Here is a 22,326-nt window from a genome sequence, read left to right as displayed (position 1 = left end):
AAACTGGAAAGTGTTATCTATGCTGAAAAAATGTGCCATTATTTTTCCTAAATTTAAAAGGGCTATTATAGTTCATTCAAGTCAATCAAAATCCTTCATGAGTTGAGGAAAGACGGGGAGGTCTGTAAAGTATAGTAAACTTTAGTGTTTCTCAAGTGAGAGAGACTGGCATGTGGCAGGGATGAAATATTCAAAGAGCAAAACTAAAAGTTAAAAAGGCAGTGTTGACTGTTAAAGCACGTAAAATATTTCATAAAATCCAATGTAGTTTCCACCAAATTCAGTTTTTAAAAACCCACAAAATATCTCTACATGCAATTGTTTTCAGCAGGTAACTCAGTCATCAGTAATTTATAAAATATTGAGTTCTATATCCCTGAATTTAATGAACAAAGCCAGAGGCATTTCTTACTTTTTTGAATCCGCTAGTAAAGAAGATGAAACAAAGCCCCCTGAAGTAATAATACATTGGAAAATTCGGTTTGTGCCTGGATTTCTGTTGCTTTGATGGAACAAGATGGCCCTCTTCTGGGCTAACTTGTATAACATTGCTATGTAAACACTTGCATTCACATAAGTGAAGATTCAGGAAGGAATGCATCTGTAAAATTTGTTATTGCTACTTTCCTTCTAAGTTTCAGGAAGCTTGTCATCACAATTTTTTCTCACTTTGGAATGAGTTAACAGCAAGTCTTTTTAAATATATATTTATACCCTTCATACTCTCAAAGGTGCTTATTTAACAAACTCACAATCTTTCTAACTGAAAAGAGACGCGCTAAAAAAGTCAGAACTGAGCTACACACATTTGATTTTCATTTTTAATAACAATATGGTGGCTTTGTGATCATCTTTGGTATAAAAATAGAGATTAAGTCTAAAAAAAATCACACAGCAACAGTGTGCTGTTATTATTTAAAATGACACATCTAATCATCTGAGGAAAAGATAATGTCGCTAAGACTTTATAAAGGCAGAAAGCCACTCTAAGAAGGAAAACTATTAGCAGGGTAAGATCTCTAGCTGCTCCTCAGAGCACTGGGGTTTGGGGGAAGCATAAATGACCAGGGCCAAGTTCTACTGTTTCAAGCCTGCTGGTATGGTGCACAGAGAACCAGGTTCATTATTTGCCAGAGTACTTTCCCTGATTTAGCACATATCATCTTTAGGGCCATTTAGACAAATGTCAGTTGCTAATTTATAACCTGTCAGGCTGCCACAGTGAAATATTCCTTCAGCCAGCTGAAAGGCTAACAAATATTTACAAATGTCTAAGTTTGCAAAAGTATTTGTTCATCCACTAGTTGTAGCAGATGACAGAAAATCATTTGGCAACTGATTTAAAATCTACAGTAGGCTAGAGCTTCCATCCCAAGAACAACTCCAGGTGACTATTTAGCTCCAGTCTTCCACGGGTACCAGTTCACCGTTTGTGACCATCGAGTTTCCGAACTTTTGATTTTGGTGCTGCCAAAAAGTAGAAGAGAAAAAGCAGAAAGTTAATGACAGAGTCAGTGCCTGAGCCTTATACTGTGATTTGTTTTTTGATGGGAACAGTAAGTGCATGAGAGAGAAACTGACCATTTGGGTTTTCCTGCTTATAGAAGGTTTTTAACATTTCTACTGCTTCCTTGGCTCTATGTCCCGGAATGCACTGTTGAAAGAAAGTGAGAATGCCATGTTGGTGGAAATTGTCAAAACTGGAAAACCACATCAATGAAAAAATATGTCCAAGAAAATTGTAATCATATCCAGGTATGTGAAATATTTGGACCACTGGTAGCTAAGGAGGCCAGACTGGCCCATGGGGTAACCAGGATATCCCAGTGGAATAGAATTTATGTGGGCCACCTTGAGTCAGGGAAGAAAGAAGTGGTGTGAAGAAGAGGAGCTTCCTGTCCTCCTGCAGGCTTATGCTGGGATTTTCTGGGAATATCTTGGAACCAGTCCTGCCCAGCCATGCCACTATGCCAGTATCTGGTATCATAGTGACTTGGCAAAACTCCCTAGTTAATTATTTCAATAATAACAATTATATGGGGCTTAATATGTCCCAAGCACTGTGCTAAGCACTGGAGTAGGTTCAATACAATCAAATCTGACATAGTCTCTGTCCCCCATGAATGATCTCAGATTTTTCTTTCCTCCCTTCCAGATTTAGCCTTGGAAAACTCCAGACAATTCCATAAAAATGAAAACCACCCACATTTAGGTCCCACCTTCCTACCCTGCCCTACTGAATACATTTTAGTTAGGCCCCATGCCCAGGAAGTGGGGGGCAGAAGGAGCCCGGTTGCCTCTGGGGCAATCCAGAAAAGAACGGAGCCAAGCAAAACCCCCAGATTTGTGGCCACCTAGTCTTGGCCCCTGCTCAGCTCAGGTGGACCAGGTCCAGTCCACGTCTTAAGAGAGCCTGGAAGGGCTGCGGTTTTTACTTCTGCAGAGAGGGCCCTGCACATGTGAGTACTGTCCCCATGTACCACTGGAACTTGCAGTTCCAACAGTGCATTAGAACACCTCTATGCATGGTCTGCCGTAGGTATGCTGTTCGCACAAGTAGAGTCTCCCACATTGGACTTTAAGCTCCTTAAGGGCAGAGATTGTGTGGTGTGTATTGCACACAGCCAAGTGCTTAGTACAGTGCTCTGCACCCAGTAAGTCCTCAGTAAATGATTGGTTGAAAGACCCCAAATGGCCCGAAAAACTAAGTAAGAGGGCGAAGAGGCAATGTGGAAAGTTTAGGTTTGGTTCCCATGGGAACTCAAGTTGATCTGAGCTCAGAAGCAGGCAGGGCAGAGTTTTCTCTGACCCCTCACTGTCTGGACATGCCATGCTTTGAGTAGACTGGCCTATCAGGAGGGATAAAGCCTCTCACCCATCTCTCTTTCCCTTGCACACCTGCCTGGAAAAGGATGCTAAAATCCAAATTCTTATGCATTTTGGCTGCTTTTGGAGATATAAAACTGCTCAAGATCAAAAAATTATGAGGATCTAAAAGCATCAGGTGATTTGTGCCCCTAGAAGCTACAAAACTGATTGAAATCCATGAGCTGCAGCGCTGAATTGCCTGCTAGCTGCTACATTCTTGACATGGAGATATAAGGAGTCTAATTTGTTGCAGGTTGAAGGGAAGGTGGCCTTTCAGGTAGCACTCAGAAAGCAAGTGAAATCCCTCCACCACATTAACCCCAGGCTCCTGATGCCAAAAATGTATAGGTATGGGAGGAAATAGGCCTCAACCTGATCTCCAGATTGTTAGGGGTATCACGTATCATGTATCATTAGTGAGCCCATGTGCTCACTCATGGGCACCAGACTGAAGAAGCACAGTGCATGAAACCCAGCTGGCCGCTTATTATTACTATTGTTATTATGGTATTTGTTAAACGCTTACTATGTGCCAGGCACTGTACTAAGTGCTGGGGTGGATATGAGCCAATCAGATTGGACAGTTCCTGTCCCGTGTGGGGTTCACAGTCTCTATCCCCATTTTAGAGATGAGGTAAATGAGGCACAGAGAATTGGAGTGAGTTGCCCAAGGTCACACAGCAAACAAGCGGCGGGGATTAGAACCCATGACCTTCTAACCCCCAGGCCCGTGCTCTATCCACTATGCCATGCTGCTTCCTCTGAGTTCTGCACTACCTGAGCCTGTGACCACACCTGGAGATGCAGGTGATACTATCCCAGAGACAAACTCAAGGGGTCCTTAGTAGTAGAGCTTTGCCTGTTCTAGGCTGCCTTCCTGTTGGAGGGCTGAGCATCAAGGGGAAGATGAGGAAGGGGACTAAAATGTAAATTACATGTCCCTCCTGTCATTTGTGTTCAACTCCACAGAAGATGAAACCAAAGCCAAAGGCAGGTAAATCTATATAATAATGATGGCATTTGTTAAGCGCTTACTCTGTGCAAAGCACTGTTCTAAGCGCTAAATTTAGTGCTGCTCCCGCCAATCAGTGGTATTTAGGGGGAATGCTTACTTTGTGCACAGCGATGAACTAAGCTCTTGAGAAAGAACAGTTAACAGATTCCTGCTTTCAAGGAGCTTATAGACTAATGAGGCAGACTTTAAAATAAATTATAGATAAAGAAGATAGCTGAGTTCAAGGCTTTGTATGTAAGTGGTGTGGGGGTGGGGTGAGTACCTAAGTGGTTAGGGGGTGGGAATGGGTGAGGCAGGATGGAGGGAAAATAATGGGAAGAGTTGAGAGCTTGGTCAGGAAAGGTCTCCTGGAGGAGATAATAATAATCGTATATGCTGAAATATAATAATAATTGTAGAATTTAAGTGATTACTAATGACAAATACTGTACTAAGCACTGAGGTAGATTCATGGTATTCAGGTCAGACACAGTCCCTGCTCTAACTAGGGTTCACATTCTAAGTAAGAGGGAGAAGAGGTAGAACAGGTAGAACAGGCACACCTCCTCTCCACAAATCTGTGCTCTTCCTCCTGTCCTCCTCCTATCTCTTTGGCACTCATTCTCAATCTCTTGTGCGAGCTCCTCCTCTGCCTCCCACCCCTTAATTGTGCTGTCTCTCAAGGTTCAGTTCTGGGTGCCCTTCTATTTTCCATCTATACCAACTCCCTTGGAGAACTCAATCGCTCACAAGGCTTCAACTACCACAACTATGCAATGATACCTAAATCTACATCTCCAGCCCTGATCTCTCTCCCGTCTTGTATTTCCTCCTGCCTCAAGACAGCTCTACTTGGATACCCTCCTGTCGCCTCAACTTAATATATCTAAAACTAAACTTCTTATCTTCCCACCCAAACCCTGTCCTCCCCGACTTTCCCATCACTGTAGACGGCACCACCATCCTTCCTGTCTCACAAGCCCGTAACCTTGGCTTTATCTTTGACTCTCTCATTCAACCCACCTAGTTGATTCATTACTAAATCCTGTAAATTCAACCTTTACAACATCACTAAAATCTTCTCTTTCCCCTCCATCGAAGCTGCTACCAAACAGTAAGCAGTGCTTAGAACAGTGTTTGGCACATAGTCAGTGCTTAAATTATTATTAATCCAATCACTTATCCTAGTCCACCTTGATAACTGTATGAGCCTCCCTGCCTCTTGCCTTTCCCCACTCCAGTCCATACTTTGCTCGGCTGCCCGGATCATTTTTCTACAAAAACGTTCAGGCCATGTTTCCCTAGTCCTCAAAAAATTCCAATCGTTGCCCATCCATCTCCACTTCAAACAAAAACTCCTCATCATTGGCTTTAAAACACTCAATCACCTTTCTCCTCCAATATCACCTCACTACTCTCCTACTACAACCCAGCCCAAACACCTTGTTCCTCTAATGCTAACTTTCTCACTGTACCTCGATCTCATCTATCTCGCTGCCGACCTTTCGTCTACGTCCTGCCTTTAGCCTGGAACGCCCTCCCTCGTCATATCTGACAGACAATTACTCTTCCCCCCCGCACCTTCAAAGCCTTATTGAAGGCACATCTCCTCCAAGAGGCCTTTCCTGATTAAGCCCTTCTTTTCTCTTCTCCCTCTCCCTTCTGCGTTGGTCTGACTTGCTCCCTTCATTCATCCCCCAAACCCCAGCCCCGTAGCACTTATGTACATATCTGTAATTTATCGTAATGTGTGTTGCCTCCTCTAGACTGTAAGCTTGTTGTGGGTAGGGAATGTCTGTTTATTGCTATATTGTACTCTCCTAAATGCTTAGTACAGTGCTGTGCACACAGTAAGCACTTAATAAATACAATTGAATGAATGAACAGGAACTGAATCTCCACTTTACAGATGAGGAAACAAGGGGTCAAAGAAGTTAAGTGACTTGTCCAGGGTCACCCAGCAGGCAGAGCCGGGATCAGAACCCAGGTCCTCTGATTTCCAGGCCTCTGTTCCATCCACTAGGCCACAGTGTTTCTGAATATGATTTTAGAGCCTCAAACAGCTCAGCACAGGAAAGAGGACCTTTGCCTTTAAATTATGGCCCTGTTGCAAAACTCAGCCCACAACTCAGGATAATAATAATAATAATAATAATAATGGTATTTAAGTACCTGTTATGAGGCACACCCTGAACTAAGCACGGGGGTAGATATGTCCCCATCCCACATGGGGATCAATGTCTAAGTAGGTGGGGGAACCCTCCGCCCCCTTACAGATGAGGAAACTGAGGCACAAAAAAATGATGTGACTTGTCCAAGGTCACAAGGCAGGCAAGTTGCAGAGCCGGGATTAGAGCCCAAGTTGTCTGACTACCGGGCCCATGATCGTTCCATGAGATTCCACTGCTTCCCAGCAGTCTGGCCCCCAAATTTTGGAGATGCCTTTTAGGCTTGGGCTAAGTTGGGTTGTTACAAAAATCTGGCAAGGTGGTGAAAATATCTGGAAAGGCTGCCCTAGTGATACTACTTCTGATCCCTCCTTCCCTGCCCTCACCCTAGGCCTACAATGTGAACATTGAAGGAATAAGAGTGCCAACACTGAGCATGGCAATGATCCCATAGTGGTCACAGACTCCATTTTGCTCTTCCCAAGGAGTTTACACAGACACATTTGTTGCTGGGGGCCTCAAGGACTCAGAGGGGAGAGCTCAGCTTCATATGTTTACTTCATGAGGCTTGTCTAAGCTTCGTTCCCAACTCCAAAAAAATTATCTTTTTTCCCGTATCCATATGGCTACATGTGTGGAAATGTTTAATTTAAGAAAAAATAAATACACTCTGTACAATGCCAATAGGCTGGGAGTGTAAGACTGAATCAAAGTAAACTCATTCTTACTCAAAACATAAGCAATGTGGCCTAATGGATAGAGCACGGGCCTTGGAGTCAGAGGGGCCTGGGTTCTAATCCCAGCTCTGCCACTTGTCTGCTGTGTGACCGTGGGCAACTCGCTTACCTTTTCTGTGCCTCAGTTAACTCATCTGTAAAATGGGCATTAAGACTGTGAGCCCCATGTGGGTCAGGGACTGTGTCTGACCCGATTTGCTTGTATCCACCCTAGTGCTAGGTACAGTGCCTGGCATATAGTAAGCACTTAATAAATACTGTAAGAATAAAATAGGAAAAGAAAAACGCAGAAAAATCACTTAGCCCATTCTCTCCCTAGTGGAGAGGGGAACTCGACCATTAATAAAGCTATAGTGACTGTGCTCAGGTACAGCATGACAGCGCTACACAGGCGATAGAACAAAGGAGAGAGCATGAGCCTGGGAGTCAGAAGGACCTGGGTTCTAATTCTGGCTCCACCATTTGTCTACTGTGTGACCTTGGGCTACACTTCACTTATCTATGCCTCATTTACCTCATCTTGAAGTGGGGATGAGTGAGCCTCATGTGTGTACAACCTGATTAACTTGTATCTACTTCAGCGTTTAGGACTGTGCTCGACACAGAGTAAGTGCTTACCGAGAACCGTAATTATCATTATTATTATCAATATTATTATTATTATTATTATGGGGCATTCAAGGTGACTTAGCCTTGCTAAGGGATGTGGTTGGGGGCAGGCCAGAGAGTGGTCTGCTCCAGTGTCCCCCAGTGGGCTAAGGCCAGCCAGAGCATTTACTGCTCACATAAACTGGGTACAGGAAACTGACAATTGTGGGGGAGCCGCCCAGTAGGAAACATCGCTGCAGGGGCAAGGAATGAGGCACTCAACCATTTTTACGTTGCAAGTGGAAAATATGGGAGGCTGTGGGAAGGTCTTCTCGCTGCAGTTCCAGATGATGTCAGAAGAACATTATTGGACTTCATGGAACCGCATGGGGATAATCGAGGTCACCAATATTTTGCATATGACCGCTCTGCTGATGTTTTTATATTGTGCAGCTAGTTCACAATGCAGCAGTCGTAAACATGTCCCCAAACCACAAACCGGAAACTGTGGTCTCTGGGACAGGGCCACCCCCACCAGGTGTCCTGACTTCCCCTCCTTTCCCATCTTCTGGACAATGAATTATTATTTAAGTATTCCTTTTTATTTTTTCTGGAAAACACTTAATCGCAGAAACCATAGCTGGGAGCCTGGAACCGGAGGTTATAATTCTAAGCCAGTCTTGTCAGGAACACACACTTGCTTTTGCAGTCTTGCTCAACAGCATGATGCCTACGAGTGTACTGCAAGCACACAGCCAACTCTGTGAAACTGGAGTGGGACAAGCTCCTCCCGTGTCAGACATCCAAGAGCCCTTCTTCTGTCTTTCTACAAGAGTCCTGGATCACCTCTCAAGAGCTAATCATTGGTTTGTACAGATTTCAAGGCAAAAAACTTTCATTTTGAACAGATGCATGATTAAATGGGCAGAGAAAAGGATCACAAAGATATTTTCAATTGGCAAGCTAATTGGAGAAAGTTGCCCACTCCTCTCTCTTGTGTTCCCACAATACCCTTTAACTCACCCTTCACAGCCATGAGCTGTTAGGAAAATTAATTCTCCCGGTCCAGGTCCCTTTCAGCTTGCAGGTCGGGCTCAACTGGGAAATGACCTTGACTAGAATGGAACCACTATTATCCCTTGCTCCCCATTCTTTCTGCCTCTGAACTTCCTTGGAGAGCAAGTGCAGATGAGCTGAGATTGGCTCCTTTGTAGCCTACAAGTGTCTTGTTAGCAAGTAGAACTTTTTGAAAAAATCTGAAGTAATCTTGCCAAAAACCCAGCATTAATTAATCCCTTTTCATGTCCAGTTTTGAACTTCCCAATTTGACAGATTGGGAAAAGGAAAGCAATGGGGGTCATGAACACAGGCACATTAACATAGGCCCAAACTGGAGCAAAATAAGACTGTGGGCAAAGAACAAACTGAACTAAAATATAAAAAGCAATCCACAACACCAGCACTGTAATTATTCAACTTCCTGATTCCCAAGGCCTGATATTAGATTCATCATCATTCTAACTGTGTAAACATGGAAGATGCTAGTACAATTTCTTGCAGTTGGAAAGATATTTTTTTTTGGACCCACAGGCAAAGACTAAAGATTTGGAAAATAGAATCTATGAGGCAGTGTGGTCAGATGGAAGGAGCTCGGGCCTGGGACTCCGAGGACCTGGATTCTAATCCCATCCCTGCAACATACCTGCTGTGTGTCCTTCAACAAGTCATTTCACTTCTCTGTGCCTCAGTTTCCTCATCTGCAAAATAGGGATTCAATATTTGTTCTCCCTCCTACTTAAACTGAGAACCCCATGTGAGGTCTGATTATCTTGTATCTACCCTACAGTGCTTGATACATACTAAGTGCTTAACAACACAATTATTGTTATTATTGTTGTTGTTAAAAGGAACTGGGACTATTAAGCTGACTAGTGGGGAGGAAATTGTACCTGCCTGAAACAATGTTTCTCTTCCAATCCATTAGACACAGCTTTCCCTGTCTTGGAAACCTGCTCGAAAACTCACCTTCCTGGGAATCTTCCCCCTAATTCATTTCCACCAACACAAGCAAGGTATGTTATCCCTAAAGTCTCCCTCAGCACTTAGGATGGTAAAGCAGTCCTTAGCACATGTGAATATATCAATTTTCTTATACATTTTTTCATTGATTTTTTTAAAAATTCTACTCTTCATCCCATAATTCTACCACTACCGGTTGTAGCTTTGTCTTATTTCAGTTTGTGTCTGCCTCTCTGTACCTCAGTTTCCTACTCTGTAAAATGGGGATACCTGTTCTCTCTCCCCTTAGGAAACCCCAGGTGGGCAAGGGACTGTGCCAAATAGCTCATCTTGTATCCATCCCAGTGCTTAGTTTCATGTTTGACAAATAGAAAGCATTTCATAAAATCCACCACTGTTATTACTCTCTTTATACTGTAAGTTCTTTGAAAAGAGATTTTGTCTTTTGCTTTTATTACTGGACTCTCCCAAGTGCTTAGCACAATGGTCTGCAAACTGTAGGTACTCAAATGTGATTAATGATTCTGAAGCACAAAACATAAAAAGTCTTTAAGCCCCTTAAAGTAAGGTAGTGAGTGATTCCTAGGAAACTGGAGCAGCATGTGGCTGTCAAGTCAGTAAGTCCATTAAAGGGAAAAACACCATTAACTGTATTTATTGAGTGCTTGCTATGTGCAGAGCATTGTACTAAGCACTTGGGAAGGTACAAAACAGAGTTGGCAGACATGATTCAGACATATTCCTTGGCACCTAACCATGCAGGAATAGTAGCCCAAAGTCAAGAAGAAAATTAAATTAATACTTTTAAAAATGAAAGAAACCAAACACAGAGTTCCCTTTTTACCTGGAATGCAGTGCCGGTATTTGGTAAGTCATCGGAGGAGATGTTCAGAACAGAGCCACAACCTCCAAATCGCTCGTTCTGACAGCCATATACAACCAAAGGTATTCATGTGCAAGAATTAAGGTCCTACACCAAGTGAAGTTAAAGTGTTTCCCTTTAAAACACAATAACTGAAGACAAGTCGAATCTGGGCCTATAATCTTCTAGTGGAGCTTCCTGGTTCCTAGAACCAAAGGGAGTTCTTTATTAGTAAACATGAGATGTGCTCCAAGGTCATATTTATTTCATAAAAAATACCAGTGGGAATTGTTCTTTTGAATTTTTGAGAAATGTCCAATAATGCTATTCAAGGGGATTTAATAGCATTGTTTTCCCTTTCAAACTTGTGTGATTACAAGGTCTGGAGTTATCTATGATGAGGAAATCAGAGATGGTGGCACCTAAACCTGGGGCTCTCACCACTGTCCTGCGGTCTTTCAAGGTGGATTTTTTGGTAGCTGCAGAAGGATAATCATGTTGGCGGGATAATCAACTCCCAGTCAGGAATGGTGAGTTCAGTTTCCTGCTACTACTTTACCTCTTAATTCGACACTAGGAAATCAGTCCAGCAATTTGCCTCTAGCAGTACAGGATGCCTTTAGCTGTATCTTACTCGTATTAAGACAATCTTCCCAGTCCCAATCAGAAATCAAAGGATACTCATTATGCGCAGGGCTGCAGCACACATAATACATGGCTCCACGGTTACATACAAAACTGTGCGTTGGAACACTTCTGTGGGATTCTTGCCGCGCCGGAGACACCAATTTAAGACCTGATCAATTGCAACCATTTCTGCATGTCGAGTAGCCTGAGAGAAGAAAATGTTGTTTTGTTTTTGTTTTTTGAAAAGTGTGCATAGTTACATTCAGCTTTTCTACCTGGGAACAACTAAAATTTAACCAATATTAGCATGACATGGATGTTAGGTGTATACTATTTCCTTTCAACATTATGCCATTCAGAAAGCATTTGTTTTAGTGCTCTGATACATTCTATTTTGGTTTAATCTCCTTTAGAGTTTTCCTGTCAGAGACACTAGAGAAAAGGTCTTGGATCAGACCAAATAGCTGTCTTAATTACTGAAGTGGACTAGAGAAGGGATGGATCAGGGGTACTAGAGAGTATACCAAGACAAGCCCCAAATGCCCCCATCCACAGATAGCAATCCAGCCCAAACTATATGTGAGAAATATAGGTACATCTACAGTTCCACTGCTGTCTAGAAAGGTATTTATTTCAGAGATTTCAAAGCAACTACTTGGTAAAACTGAGAATCAGCTTTGGAAGTATTTCAACAAAATTATCAGGTACTTCCAAACTGGTAATCTCCGTAGAGAAGAGCTAAAAAAAGGTGGAAGACCTTGTCTAGTTGAGTTATACAGTATTAATTCACATCTGACTGATCACTAACTATGTCTTCCAGGAACCAGGTTTGGATTATGAATGCAGGGACAGTAATATAAGGGAATACTCTTTCAAAATCTAGTAGCTCTCTTTCGCTCTCTCCTGTTGCTTCTCCTCATCCTCATTAATCGATTGTACCTTCTCTTTCCTTTTATCGGACGGTCTTGCGATTTATTCCTCTCTGCCCTATCTCTCTTTTCTCTTCTTGCTTGTCTTCACTTTCCCCTTCTCATTCTCTTTTCTGCCACCCTTCAAGTTTCTTCCCTGCTCCTCATCAGCCCGGTCTGTTTGAGGCCTTTTTCTCTCCTGATTTGATACTTAGACTTTACACTCCATGTGGGACCAGGGCTTTGTCTGATCTGTTTGTACTCTATCTACTCCACAGTTTAGGACAGGGCATGGCACATAGTAAGCGTATAAAGACTACAATTATCAAGGGAAGCAGCTTAGCCTAGTGGATAGAGCACAGGCCTGGCAGTCAGACAGATCTGGGTTCTAACCCCAGAGCTGCCACTTGCCTGCTGTGTGACCCTGAGCAACTTCCTTAACTTCTCTGTGCTTCACTTACCTCATCTATAAAATGGGGATTCAGACGCTGAGCCCCATATGGGACAGGGTCTGCATCCAAGCTGACAACCTTGGATCTACCCCAGAGCTTAGTATGGTGCCTGGCACATAGTGGCTTAGTGCAAAGAGCATGGGCTTGGAAGTCAGAGTTTGTAGGTTCTATTCCCAGCTCCACCATTTATCAGCTGTGTGACTTTGGGCAAGTCGCTTAACTTCTCTGTGCCTCACTTACCTCATCTGTAAAATGGGGATTAAGACTGTGGAACAATCTCATTACCTTGTATCTACCTAGCATTTAGAACAGTGCTTGGCACATAGAAAGCGCTTAGCAAATACCATTATTATTATTATAGCAATAATAATAATGATGGCATTTAAGCATTTACTATGTGCCAAATACTGTTCTAAGCACTGGAGAGGATACAAAGTGATCAGGTTGTCCCACGTGGGGCTCACAGTCTTAATCCCCATTTTACAGATGAGGTAACTGAGGCACAGAGAAGTGAAGTGACTTGCCCAAAGTCCCACAGCTGACAAGCGGCTGAGCCAGGATAATAATAATAATGTTGGTATTTATTAAGCGCTTACTATGTGCAGAGCACCGTTCTAAGCGCTGGGGTAAACACAGGGGAATCAGGTTGTCCCACGTGGGGCTCACAGTCTTAATCCCCATTTTACAGATGAGGGAAGTGAGGCACAGAGAAGTTAAGTGACTTGCCCACAGTCACACAGCTGACAAGTGGCAGAGCTGGGATTTGAATCCATGACCTCTGACTCCCCAGCCTGGGCTCTTTCCACTGAGCCATGCTGCTCACTTAATGGATACCTTAAAAAAATTACTAAGATGACTGCCTTGCAGCCAATCTTCCATTTTTTTGTTCATCTCCCAATCTGTCCTTATTTCTGCCTTTGAGTTTTTTTAGCTTCTCACTCTCTTGCCTGTGTACTTTCTTTCTCACTGCCCTCTCTGGTCTGCCTTTCATCTAATCATCTCGTCCCCATTCACCCTCTACCCCTTAATTAAAAGAAAATCTCCAGCACTTTCCATTTTAGAAAGGGTGAAGGCAGGGTTTCTGCTCCAGTAGGAGGAACTCAGTTTGGTCAGGTGATCAGGCTCCTGAACTCCCCACCTATCGGCCCACATTCCCTGTCCCTAGGGAACTGGGGCTGTCCTCACCAATGGCATAGGGCCTAAAAGCACTGGTGAACAGTGCTCCCACAGTGCTCCCTTCTTTACCTTTAGATCTTTGTATTTTTGTGGTATTTTTAAGTGCTTACTAGGTAGCAGGCACTGTACTAAGCTCTGGGTAGATACAAGCTAATCAGGTTGGACACAGTCCCTGTCCCATGTGGGGTACACAATCTAAATCCTCATTTTACAGATGAGGGATCCGAGGCATAGTGAAGTGACTTCCCCAAGGTCACAGAGCAGACAAGTGGCGGAACCAAGAGTAGAACCCAGGTCCTTCTGACTCCCAGGCCCATGCTCTACCCACTCTGCCACGCTGCTTTAATTGCTGAACTAGCAGGTGGCAGGATTCCATGTTTTATCACAGCCAGGGAGACACAGCTCTGCTGGTGCATGCACTTTGCAAAACAGCACAAGTGTAGAGAGATTGCAACCCCAGGAACACTTAAATATTTGGGGAGAAAATCAAATACAACTTTAAATAGAAAATGCACCTCTAACATCACATGAATTTATGGGCAGTTTTTTTTTTTAATTTGGCCAGACACCCCCTCACCAAATTTTGACTGAGTCTTCCCAGAATAAGGCGTTTAAAATGTGACTTACATTCTTAGTTTCATTAACTTCATTTCTCCCCATCCCCACGATCTTATTGTTGTAGACCATGAGGCAGCCAACGGGAACTTCACCGTTTTCTAAGGCTTCTTGGGCCTGGAAAACAGTAGGAAATCAGAGTACTAACAATATAAGAAAGTGACCCGAAACGGTTATTATTTAATCATAAAATATCTATATTTTACTATTTTCTAGATTTATCAAAAATAGCTTACTACACAGTACCTACTACAGTACTTGAAACCTAGCTTGGGTCCATTCTCAGAGCGTGAAATTCATCCTACTTATTGAGGGGGAGGGGGCAGCCATGGCATTTCCTGAGAATCTACTGTGTACAGCATAATGTGTATATCAGTGTGAAAGTGTGAAGTTGGGAAATATGATAAAGTTGGGAAATTGCAGCCAAGGGGCAAATACAGTGCATTGAAAACGGCAGAGGGGAAGAATTAGGAGAAAGGGCAAAGAGATTCTGGGAAAAAGGCAGAATGTGAAAAGTAACTGGAAAAGAGAAATTGTGAAAAAGCACTTAGAGAGGGAACACAAACAAAACAGCCCTATGCACTCAGATCTGTACCTCTCAAGACCTCTCAAGGTGATATGCACCTTTGGCCCCACAGCATTTACAAACACATCCATACATGAGGAGGGTGGAAAGCAGTGTGGCCTAATGAAAAGAGCATGGGCCTGGGAGTCAGCGGACCCGAGTTCTAATCCTGGCTTCACCATTTGTCTGCTGTGTGACCATGGGCAAGTCACTTAACTTTTTTGTGCCTCAATTACCTCATCTGTAAAGTGACCATTAAGACTGTGAGCCCCACATGGGACAAGTAGCGGAGCCAGGGTTAGAACCCAGGTCTTTCTGATTCCCAGGCTAGTGCTTTATCTACGAGACCACACTGCTCTGTGAACCTTGGGATAACAATCATAACATTTTTATTTGGTCTTGCAAGCCAAGTGCTTACTATGTGCTAGGCATTGTACTAAATGCTGGGGTAGATACAAGATAACCAGGTCGGGCGTAGCTCCTGTCCCACACGGACCTCGCAGTCTATGTAGGAGGGAGAACAGAAATTGAATCCCCATTTTACAGCTGAGAACCCTGAGTCACAGAAACGTTAAGTGACTTGCCCAGGGTCACGCAACAGGCAAGAGGCAGAGCTGGGGTGAGATCCTAAATCCTGTCTACTGGGTCCATGCTCTTTCCGCTAGGTGTTGTGTACGGTGCAAGCTAAGATCCACAAGTGCCCTGGCATCCAAACAGAAACGGGATAGAGTGGGGAGACCAAAATGGCAGTTAGGCTACGGGACCCGCAACGCAGTGCCACTGAAACACTAAGGCAAGATGGACCCATGTGCCAGGCATTGCTGCTTTCAGAAAGTTAGGTTTGGATTTACAGCAGAGCTAGAGTGGCAGGAACTGAGGAGGAGGAAACAGAGATTATAAAGACAGACAGGCAGAAAGTTAGGTTTGGATTTACAGCAGAGCCGGAGTGGCAGAAACTAAGGAGGAGGAAACAGATTATAAGGACGGACAGGGAGAAAAGTGGGCATTAAGGGTGCCACTGAGAAAACTGGAAGAAATGAACAAATGGGAAATCGTCTGCAAAAAAACCTCGGACTCCAGCCAGGTGGGCCATTTCAAGTCCTGAAGGTCCCTGGCGAGAGCTGACCTGGTTTTGCAAGCTCACCCTGTTATCAGTTATAACTTGTTCTATTCAAAAACAGTGGGATCTCCAAGTCCAGGGGGCACCGATTGCAGAACACTCTGCCTACTGAGAATCCTAGGCCACGATGACGATGTGATCTCCACCTCTGTCTCTTTAACTTTTCCTCTCCCTCACTTTTGACATAACTGTTCCTCTGCCCTCTCCCTGCAAGAGTGGGATCCACACCTCATCGCATTTGGAGAAGAAAACAGCCAGGAGCAGGGGAATGTTGGCTGGGGCTATGGCATCAGTGGCTGAAAAAACCACCCAGGGGTGTCTTGCATAGTAGACAGGCTCAGCAGAAATCCTAAAAATAGCTGGCTAAGTTGGGTGGTGAAGATGGCTGAGGCTATCGGGGTAGCTACCGTGGAAACCAACGGCTGGACTTTGGTGTTATGGCAGAGTCTCAGCATTGTGCTGCAGTCACTTTGGCATTCACTCAATTGTATTTGTTCACTCAATCGTATTTATTGAGTGCTTAATGTGGGCAAAGCACTGTACTAAGCGCTTGGGAGATAAAATACAACACCACCAACAGACTCATTCCCTGCTTAGAACAAGCTCACAGTCTAGAGGAGGGAGAAAGACACTAATATACATGAATAAGTCAATAAATTACATATACATATGTGCTGAGGGGCTGGGAGTAATGGGTTTTGTACATAAAACCTTGCATGCGGTTTGCAATGTGCAGCACAAGCTTAGTGGCTAGAGCATGGGCCTGGGTTCTAATCAAAGCTCTGCCACATGTCTGCTGTGTGACCTTAGGCACTTCACTTCTCTGAGCCTCAGATACTTCATCTATAAAATGAAGATTAATTCTGAGCCCCATGTGGGACATAGGGCATGACTGATTAGCCTGTATCTACCCCAGCACACAGTACAGTGCCTGGCACATAGTAAGCACTTAACAAATTCCTTAAAAAAAATGGTATTGCGTCACTTCCCTGTCCACCTACGGTTGTGTTGCACCTACTGTCCCAGTGGGAACCCAACTGGCAGGGCAAAAGTGTGAAAGTGGGGTCACACAAATCACAGGCACTATAACCAGTTGGGTTGCAGGCTGCCCGGTGACCTTCTGCCTTCAATGCACCTCTGGGGTGTGACCTCAGGGTGTGATCTCCTGATAACTTTTGTTTTAGAGTTTAGCAAAGGGGCATCGGTTGCTCCCAATGACTCTGAGCACATTTGGGAAGACCAGATGTGGCAAAAACCACATCCAGAACCATTTATACCAGAAGAAGGAAAAGCTCTCCAAGAGAAAATTATTTCAGCACTTCTTTCACTGAGCTGTCCCTCCAAGCTCCTCCAAGATGTTTTCATTTCTCAATTCCCCTGAGCACCCTCCTCAATCTTCGAGACCACTTTTCACTTGGTTCTTGTTTTTTAAACTGTATTTTATTGAGAAGGGGATAAGTGAAAAAAAGGCTCCACCCAATAACGACTTAACCCAGCATGACATAGTAGAGTAGCATAGAGACAGTAGCACTGCAATAAATGCTGAGGAAGAGATGAATCAATCAGAATAGAAGAAGTCTCTGTCCCACATGGGGTCTGTAGTTTAAGGGAGCGGGAGAAAAGCAGTTAATCCCTATTTTAGAGATGAGGAAACTAAGGCACTGGGAAGTTAAGAGGCTTGCCCAGGTTGACACAGCAGGAAAGTGGCAGAGCTGAGATTAGAACCCAGGTTCCCTGGCTCCCAGGCCTATGCTCTTTCCACTAGGTCATGTGCCCTGTGACTGCAGTGGCTTGAACAGGTAAAGGGAAGCAAGTACTGCTAAGTTTCCAATTTAAAGTTTTCACATCTGTCACATTCACAGAGTTCTGACAACGTTGGGGAAAATCTCAAACCAACAATACCCACAGGGTCAATGCAGGAGTCAGGACAGCTTAGTATCATTATATTTTGGCCAAAATGGTGAAAACAGCATAATGAGAGTCCCAAATGTTCATGCCATCATAAACGTATGTAACACTGGGGAGAAAAAAAGGAGGGGAGAATAAATGGCAGGAAAGGAAGGTGGCTAAACTGACTGAAGCGGTCTGCATTAGATCAGGTCTTAAGGCCTGCTCCCCATCCTCATCTCAGTTTCTGTCTCCTTTTATGACCCTAAAGAGTATGTGCCTTCTCTCTGAGGTAGCCCAGTTGGGACATTCCCAGCCATCAGAAAGAAGGGATTCATTTGGCCCATGGAACTTCAAGTTTAGCAGAAAGTATCCCCAGTTTAGGTTATCGTAAAAGAACAGAAACAAATCTCTCTGCAGCACAATTTCCTCACTTGGAAAGAGGGGATTGTGTTTATTGAGCACTTCCTGTGCGCAGAACCCTGTACTAAGCACTTGGGGGGTAGGCAGTGAGGCTGGTGGATGTGATCCGTGCCAGAGCTCCAGGAGCCAACTTCCCTCCTCTCCCTCCCCTGTGAATGGGGCTATGAGGAGGACTGGGTCTGACCGTGCTGACGGGCCAAATGGCATGGGCACCCTGGCCCTGACCATCCTGGCAAGGCTGCTGTGGCGTCAGAGGCACTCTAACCCTGACAGTAATAATAACAATAATGGTATTTGTTAAGTGCTTACTATGTGCTGAGCACTGTTCTAAGCACTGGGGGCATCCAAAGTAATCAGGTTGTCCCACCTGGGGCTCACAATCTTCATCCCCATTTTACAGATGAGGGAACTGAGGCAGAGAGAAGTTAAGTGACTTGCCCAAAGTCACACAGCTGACAAGTGGCAGAGCCAGAATTAGAACCCATGACCTTTGACTCCCAAGCCTGTGCTCTTTCCATTCAGTGACGTTGCTTCCGAGAAGCACTGTGGCCTAGTGGATAGAATGTGGGCCTGGGAATCAGAAGACCCCGGGTTCCAGTCCTGGCTTCACCATTTTTCTGCTTTGTGACGCTGTACAAGTCATTTCACTTCTCTGCGCCTTAGTTCCCTCATCTGCAAAATGGGGATTAAGATTGTGAGCCCCACGTGGGTCAGGGACTGTGTCCGATCCAATTCGCTTGTCTCCATCCCAGCGTTTCAGTATTGTTTTGTTGTCTGTTTCCCCCCTTTTAGACTGTGAACCTGTTGTTGGGTAGGGATTGTCTCTATTCGTTACCAAATTGTACTTTCCAGGCACTTAGTACAGTGCTCTGCACACAGTAAGCGCTCAATAAATATGAATTCATTCATTCATTCATTCAATAGTATTTATTGAGCGCTTACTATGTGCAGAGCACTGTACTAAGCGCTTGGGATGAACAAGTCGGCAACAGATAGAGACAGTCCCTGCCGTTTGACGGGCTTACAGTCTAATCGGGGGGAGACGGACAGACAAGAACAATGGCAATAAATAGAGTCAACGGGAAGAACATCTCGTAAAAACAATGGCAACTAAATAGAATCAAGGCGATGTACAATTCATTAACAAAATAAATAGGGTAACGAAAATATATACAGTTGAGCGGACGAGTACAGTGCTGTGGGGATGGGAAGGGAGAGGTGGAGGAGCAGAGGGAAAAGGGGAAAAAGAGGGTTTAGCTGCGGAGAGGTAAAGGGGGGATGGCAGAGGGAGTAGAGGGAGAAGAGGAGCTCAGTCTGGGAACGCCTCTTGGAGGAGGTGAGTTTTAAGTAGGGTTTTGAAGAGGGAAAGAGAATCAGTTGGGCGGAGGTGAGGAGGGAGGGCGTTCCAGGACCGCGGGAGGACGTGACCCAGGGGTCGACGGCGGGATAGGCGAGACCGAGGGACGGCGAGGAGGTGGGCGGCAGAGGAGCGGAGCGTGCGGGGTGGGTGGTAGAAAGAGAGAAGGGAGGAGAGGTAGGAAGGGGCAAGGTGATGGAGAGCCTTGAAGCCTAGAGTGAGGAGTTTTTGTTTGGAGCGGAGGTCGATAGGCAACCACTGGAGTTGTTTAAGAAGGGGAGTGACATGCCCAGATCGTTTCTGCAGGAAGATGAGCCGGGCAGCGGAGTGAAGAATAGACTGGAGCGGGGCGAGAGAGGAGGAAGGGAGGTCAGAGAGAAGGCTGACACAGTAGTCTAGCCGGGATATAACGAGAACCCGTAACAGTAAGGTAGCCATTTGGGTGGAGAGGAAAGGGAGGATCTTGGCGATATTGTAGAGGTGAAACCGGCAGGTCTTGGTAACGGATAGGATGTGTGGGATGAATAGTGCCTGACACAGCGCAATGTCTTAAATACTATTATTATTGCTATTATTAAGGCCACTGGGTTGGAGGGGGTCGGTCAAAAGGCATGGGCAGCTGGGCCCTGACCGTGCTGAGAAGGATGCTCAGGAGTCAGAGGGGATGGTCAGCTGGCTGGGAAGGATGGTCCGGGGGCAAAGGGCACAGGCAGCTGGCTGGGAAGGATGCTCAGGGGGCAAAGGGCAGGGGCAGCTGGGCTTTGACCGTGCTGGGAAGACTGCTTAGGAGTCAAAGGGTGCGGGCAGTTAGGCCCTGACTGTGCGGAGAAGGATGCTAAGGGGTCAAAAGGCAGGGGCAACTGGGCCTTGACCATGCTGGGAAGGCCGCTCAGAGATCAAAGGGCAGGAGCAGCTGGGCTTTGACTGTGCTGGGAAGAATGCTCAGGAGTCAAAGGGCAAGGGCAGTTGGGCCTTGGCCATGCTGGGAAGGATGCTCAGGGGTCAAAGGGCAGGGGCAACTGGACCTTAAGCATCCTGGGAAGGCTGCTCAGGAGTCAAAAGGGACAGGCAGCTGGCTGGGAAGGATGCTCAGGGGTCACAGGGCAGGGGCAGCTGGCTGGGAAAGACGCTCAGGGGTCAAAGGGCAGGGGCAGCTGGGCCCTGATCATGCTGGGAAGGCCACTCAGGGGTCAAAGGGCACAGGCAGCTGGGCCCTGACGGTGCTGGGAAGGATGCTCAGGAGTCAAAGGGGATGAGCAGCTGGCTGGGAAGGATGCTCAGGGGTCAAAGGGCATGGGCAGCCGGCCCAGACCATGCTGGGAAGGCCACTCAGGAGGTCAAAGGGCAGGGGCTGCTGGACCCTGACCGTGCTGGGAAGGATGCTCAGGAGTCAAAGGGGACAGGCAGCTGGCTGGGAAGGATGCTCTAGAGTCAAAGGGGACGGGCAGCTAGTTGGGAAGGATGATCGGGGGCAAAGGGCAGGGGCAGCTGGGCTTTGACCGTGCTGGAAAGACTGCTCAGGGGTCAAAAGGTGCAGGCAGCTGGGCCCTGACCATGCTGGGAAGGCTGATCAGGGGTCAAAGGGCAGGGGCAGCTGGGCCTTAAGCATCCTGGGAAGGCTGCTCCGGAGTCAAAGGGCAGGGGCAGCTGGCTGGGAAGGCCAATCAGGGGTCAAAGGGCAGGGGCAGCTGGCTGGGAAGGATGCTCAGGGGGTCAAAGGGCAGGGGCAGCTGCCTGGGAAAGACGCTCAGGGGGCAAAGGGCAGGGGCAGCTGGGCCTTGACTGTGCTGGGAAGGCCGATCAGGGGTCAGAGGGCAGGGGCAGCTGGGCCTTGACCATCCTGGGAAGGCAAACAGAGATCAAAGGGCAGGGGCAGCTGGGCCTTGACTGTGCTGGGAAGGCTGCTCAGGAGTCAAAGGGGATGGTCAGCTGGCTGGGAAAGATGCTCAAGGGGCAAAGGGCAGGGGCAGCTGGCTGGGAAAGATGCTCAGGGGGCAAAGGGCAGGGGCAGCTGGGCCTTGACTGTGCTGGGAAGGCCAAACAGAGATCAAAGGGCAGGGGCAGCTGGGCCTTGACTGTCCTGGGTAGGCCAAACAGAGATCAAAGGGCAGGGGCAGCTGGGTGGGAAGGCTGCTCAGGGGGCAAAGGATGGGGCAGCTGGCTGGGAAAGACGCTCAGGGGGCAAAGGGCAGAGGCAGCTGGGCCTTGACTGTGCTGGAAAGGCCGATCAGGGGTCAGAGGGCAGGGGCAGCTGGGCCTTGACCATCCTGGGAAGGCAAACAGAGATCAAAGGGCAGGGGCCGCTGGCTGGGAAGGCTGCTCAGGAGTCAAAGGGGACGGTCAGCTGGCTGGGAAGGCTGCTCAGGGGGCAAAGGGGATGGTCAGCCGGCTGGAAAAGATGCTCAGAGGACAAAGGGCAGGGGCAGCTGGGCCTTGACCATCCTGGGAAGCCAAACAGAGATCAAAGGGCAGGGGCAGCTGGGCTTTAACCGTGCTGGGAAGGCCAATCGGGGGTCAAAGGTCAGGGGCAAATGGCTGGGAAGGCCGTTGGGGGGGGTCAAAGGTCACGTGCGGGCCAGCGTTAGCGCTCTCCGCCCTTCCCCCCTGCCGGCGGTGGCGGCCTGCTCAACATCCGGGCCCCTCACCATGTGCGTCGCCCTCTCCATCCACCTCGCCCGCTCCTCCTCCTCGTCCTCGTCCTCCTGGTCGTCGTCGTCCTCGTCCGTCCTGGCCGGGCCCTCCATGCGTCCTCGCCCGCGGGAGGGCCGGAACGGAGGCGGAGCGGGGCGGCGTTTCCGGGGGACGGCGGCGGCCGCCGCACCGGGGGGAAGGGGAGGAGGAGGAGGAGGAGGAGGAGGAGCGGCCTGGTCTGCCCGGGGCCTCCCGAGCCCCGCCGCCGCCGCCTCCGCCGCCTCCGCCGCCTCCGCCGCCTCCGCCGCCTCCGCCGCCTCCGGGCCGCC

At 46.8% G+C, this 22,326-nt stretch overlaps 1 protein-coding gene across 3 annotated transcripts; it reads right to left on the bottom strand.

Annotated features, from left to right (window-relative positions):
- Positions 1-265: 265 nt before the first annotated feature.
- ADAT2 (adenosine deaminase tRNA specific 2) lies at positions 266-22,181 on the bottom strand. Of its 3 annotated transcripts, none has more exons than XM_029057935.2 (6): positions 22,012-22,176; positions 14,027-14,131; positions 10,918-11,068; positions 10,219-10,325; positions 1,582-1,654; positions 266-1,467 (listed from the first exon to the last, which is right to left on the bottom strand). In XM_029057935.2, the coding sequence occupies exons 1-6, from the start codon at positions 22,108-22,110 to the stop codon at positions 1,424-1,426; spliced, it is 579 nt and encodes a 192-aa protein (XP_028913768.1). In that variant the 5' UTR covers positions 22,111-22,176; the 3' UTR covers positions 266-1,423. The 3 variants fall into 3 exon arrangements, with proteins under 3 accessions (XP_028913768.1, XP_028913770.1, XP_028913769.1); XM_029057937.2 differs by lacking the exon at positions 22,012-22,176 and adding an exon at positions 17,606-18,008; XM_029057936.2 differs by lacking the exon at positions 1,582-1,654 and having other exon boundaries at positions 22,012-22,181.
- Between the last annotated feature and the right edge of the window lie 145 nt (positions 22,182-22,326).

The sequence above is a fragment of the Ornithorhynchus anatinus genome, chromosome 2 (assembly GCF_004115215.2).
Source record: "Ornithorhynchus anatinus isolate Pmale09 chromosome 2, mOrnAna1.pri.v4, whole genome shotgun sequence".
NCBI lineage: Eukaryota > Metazoa > Chordata > Mammalia > Monotremata > Ornithorhynchidae > Ornithorhynchus > Ornithorhynchus anatinus.
Note: the sequence above shows the minus strand (reverse complement) of the source record. Positions and strands in the feature narration are given on the sequence as shown.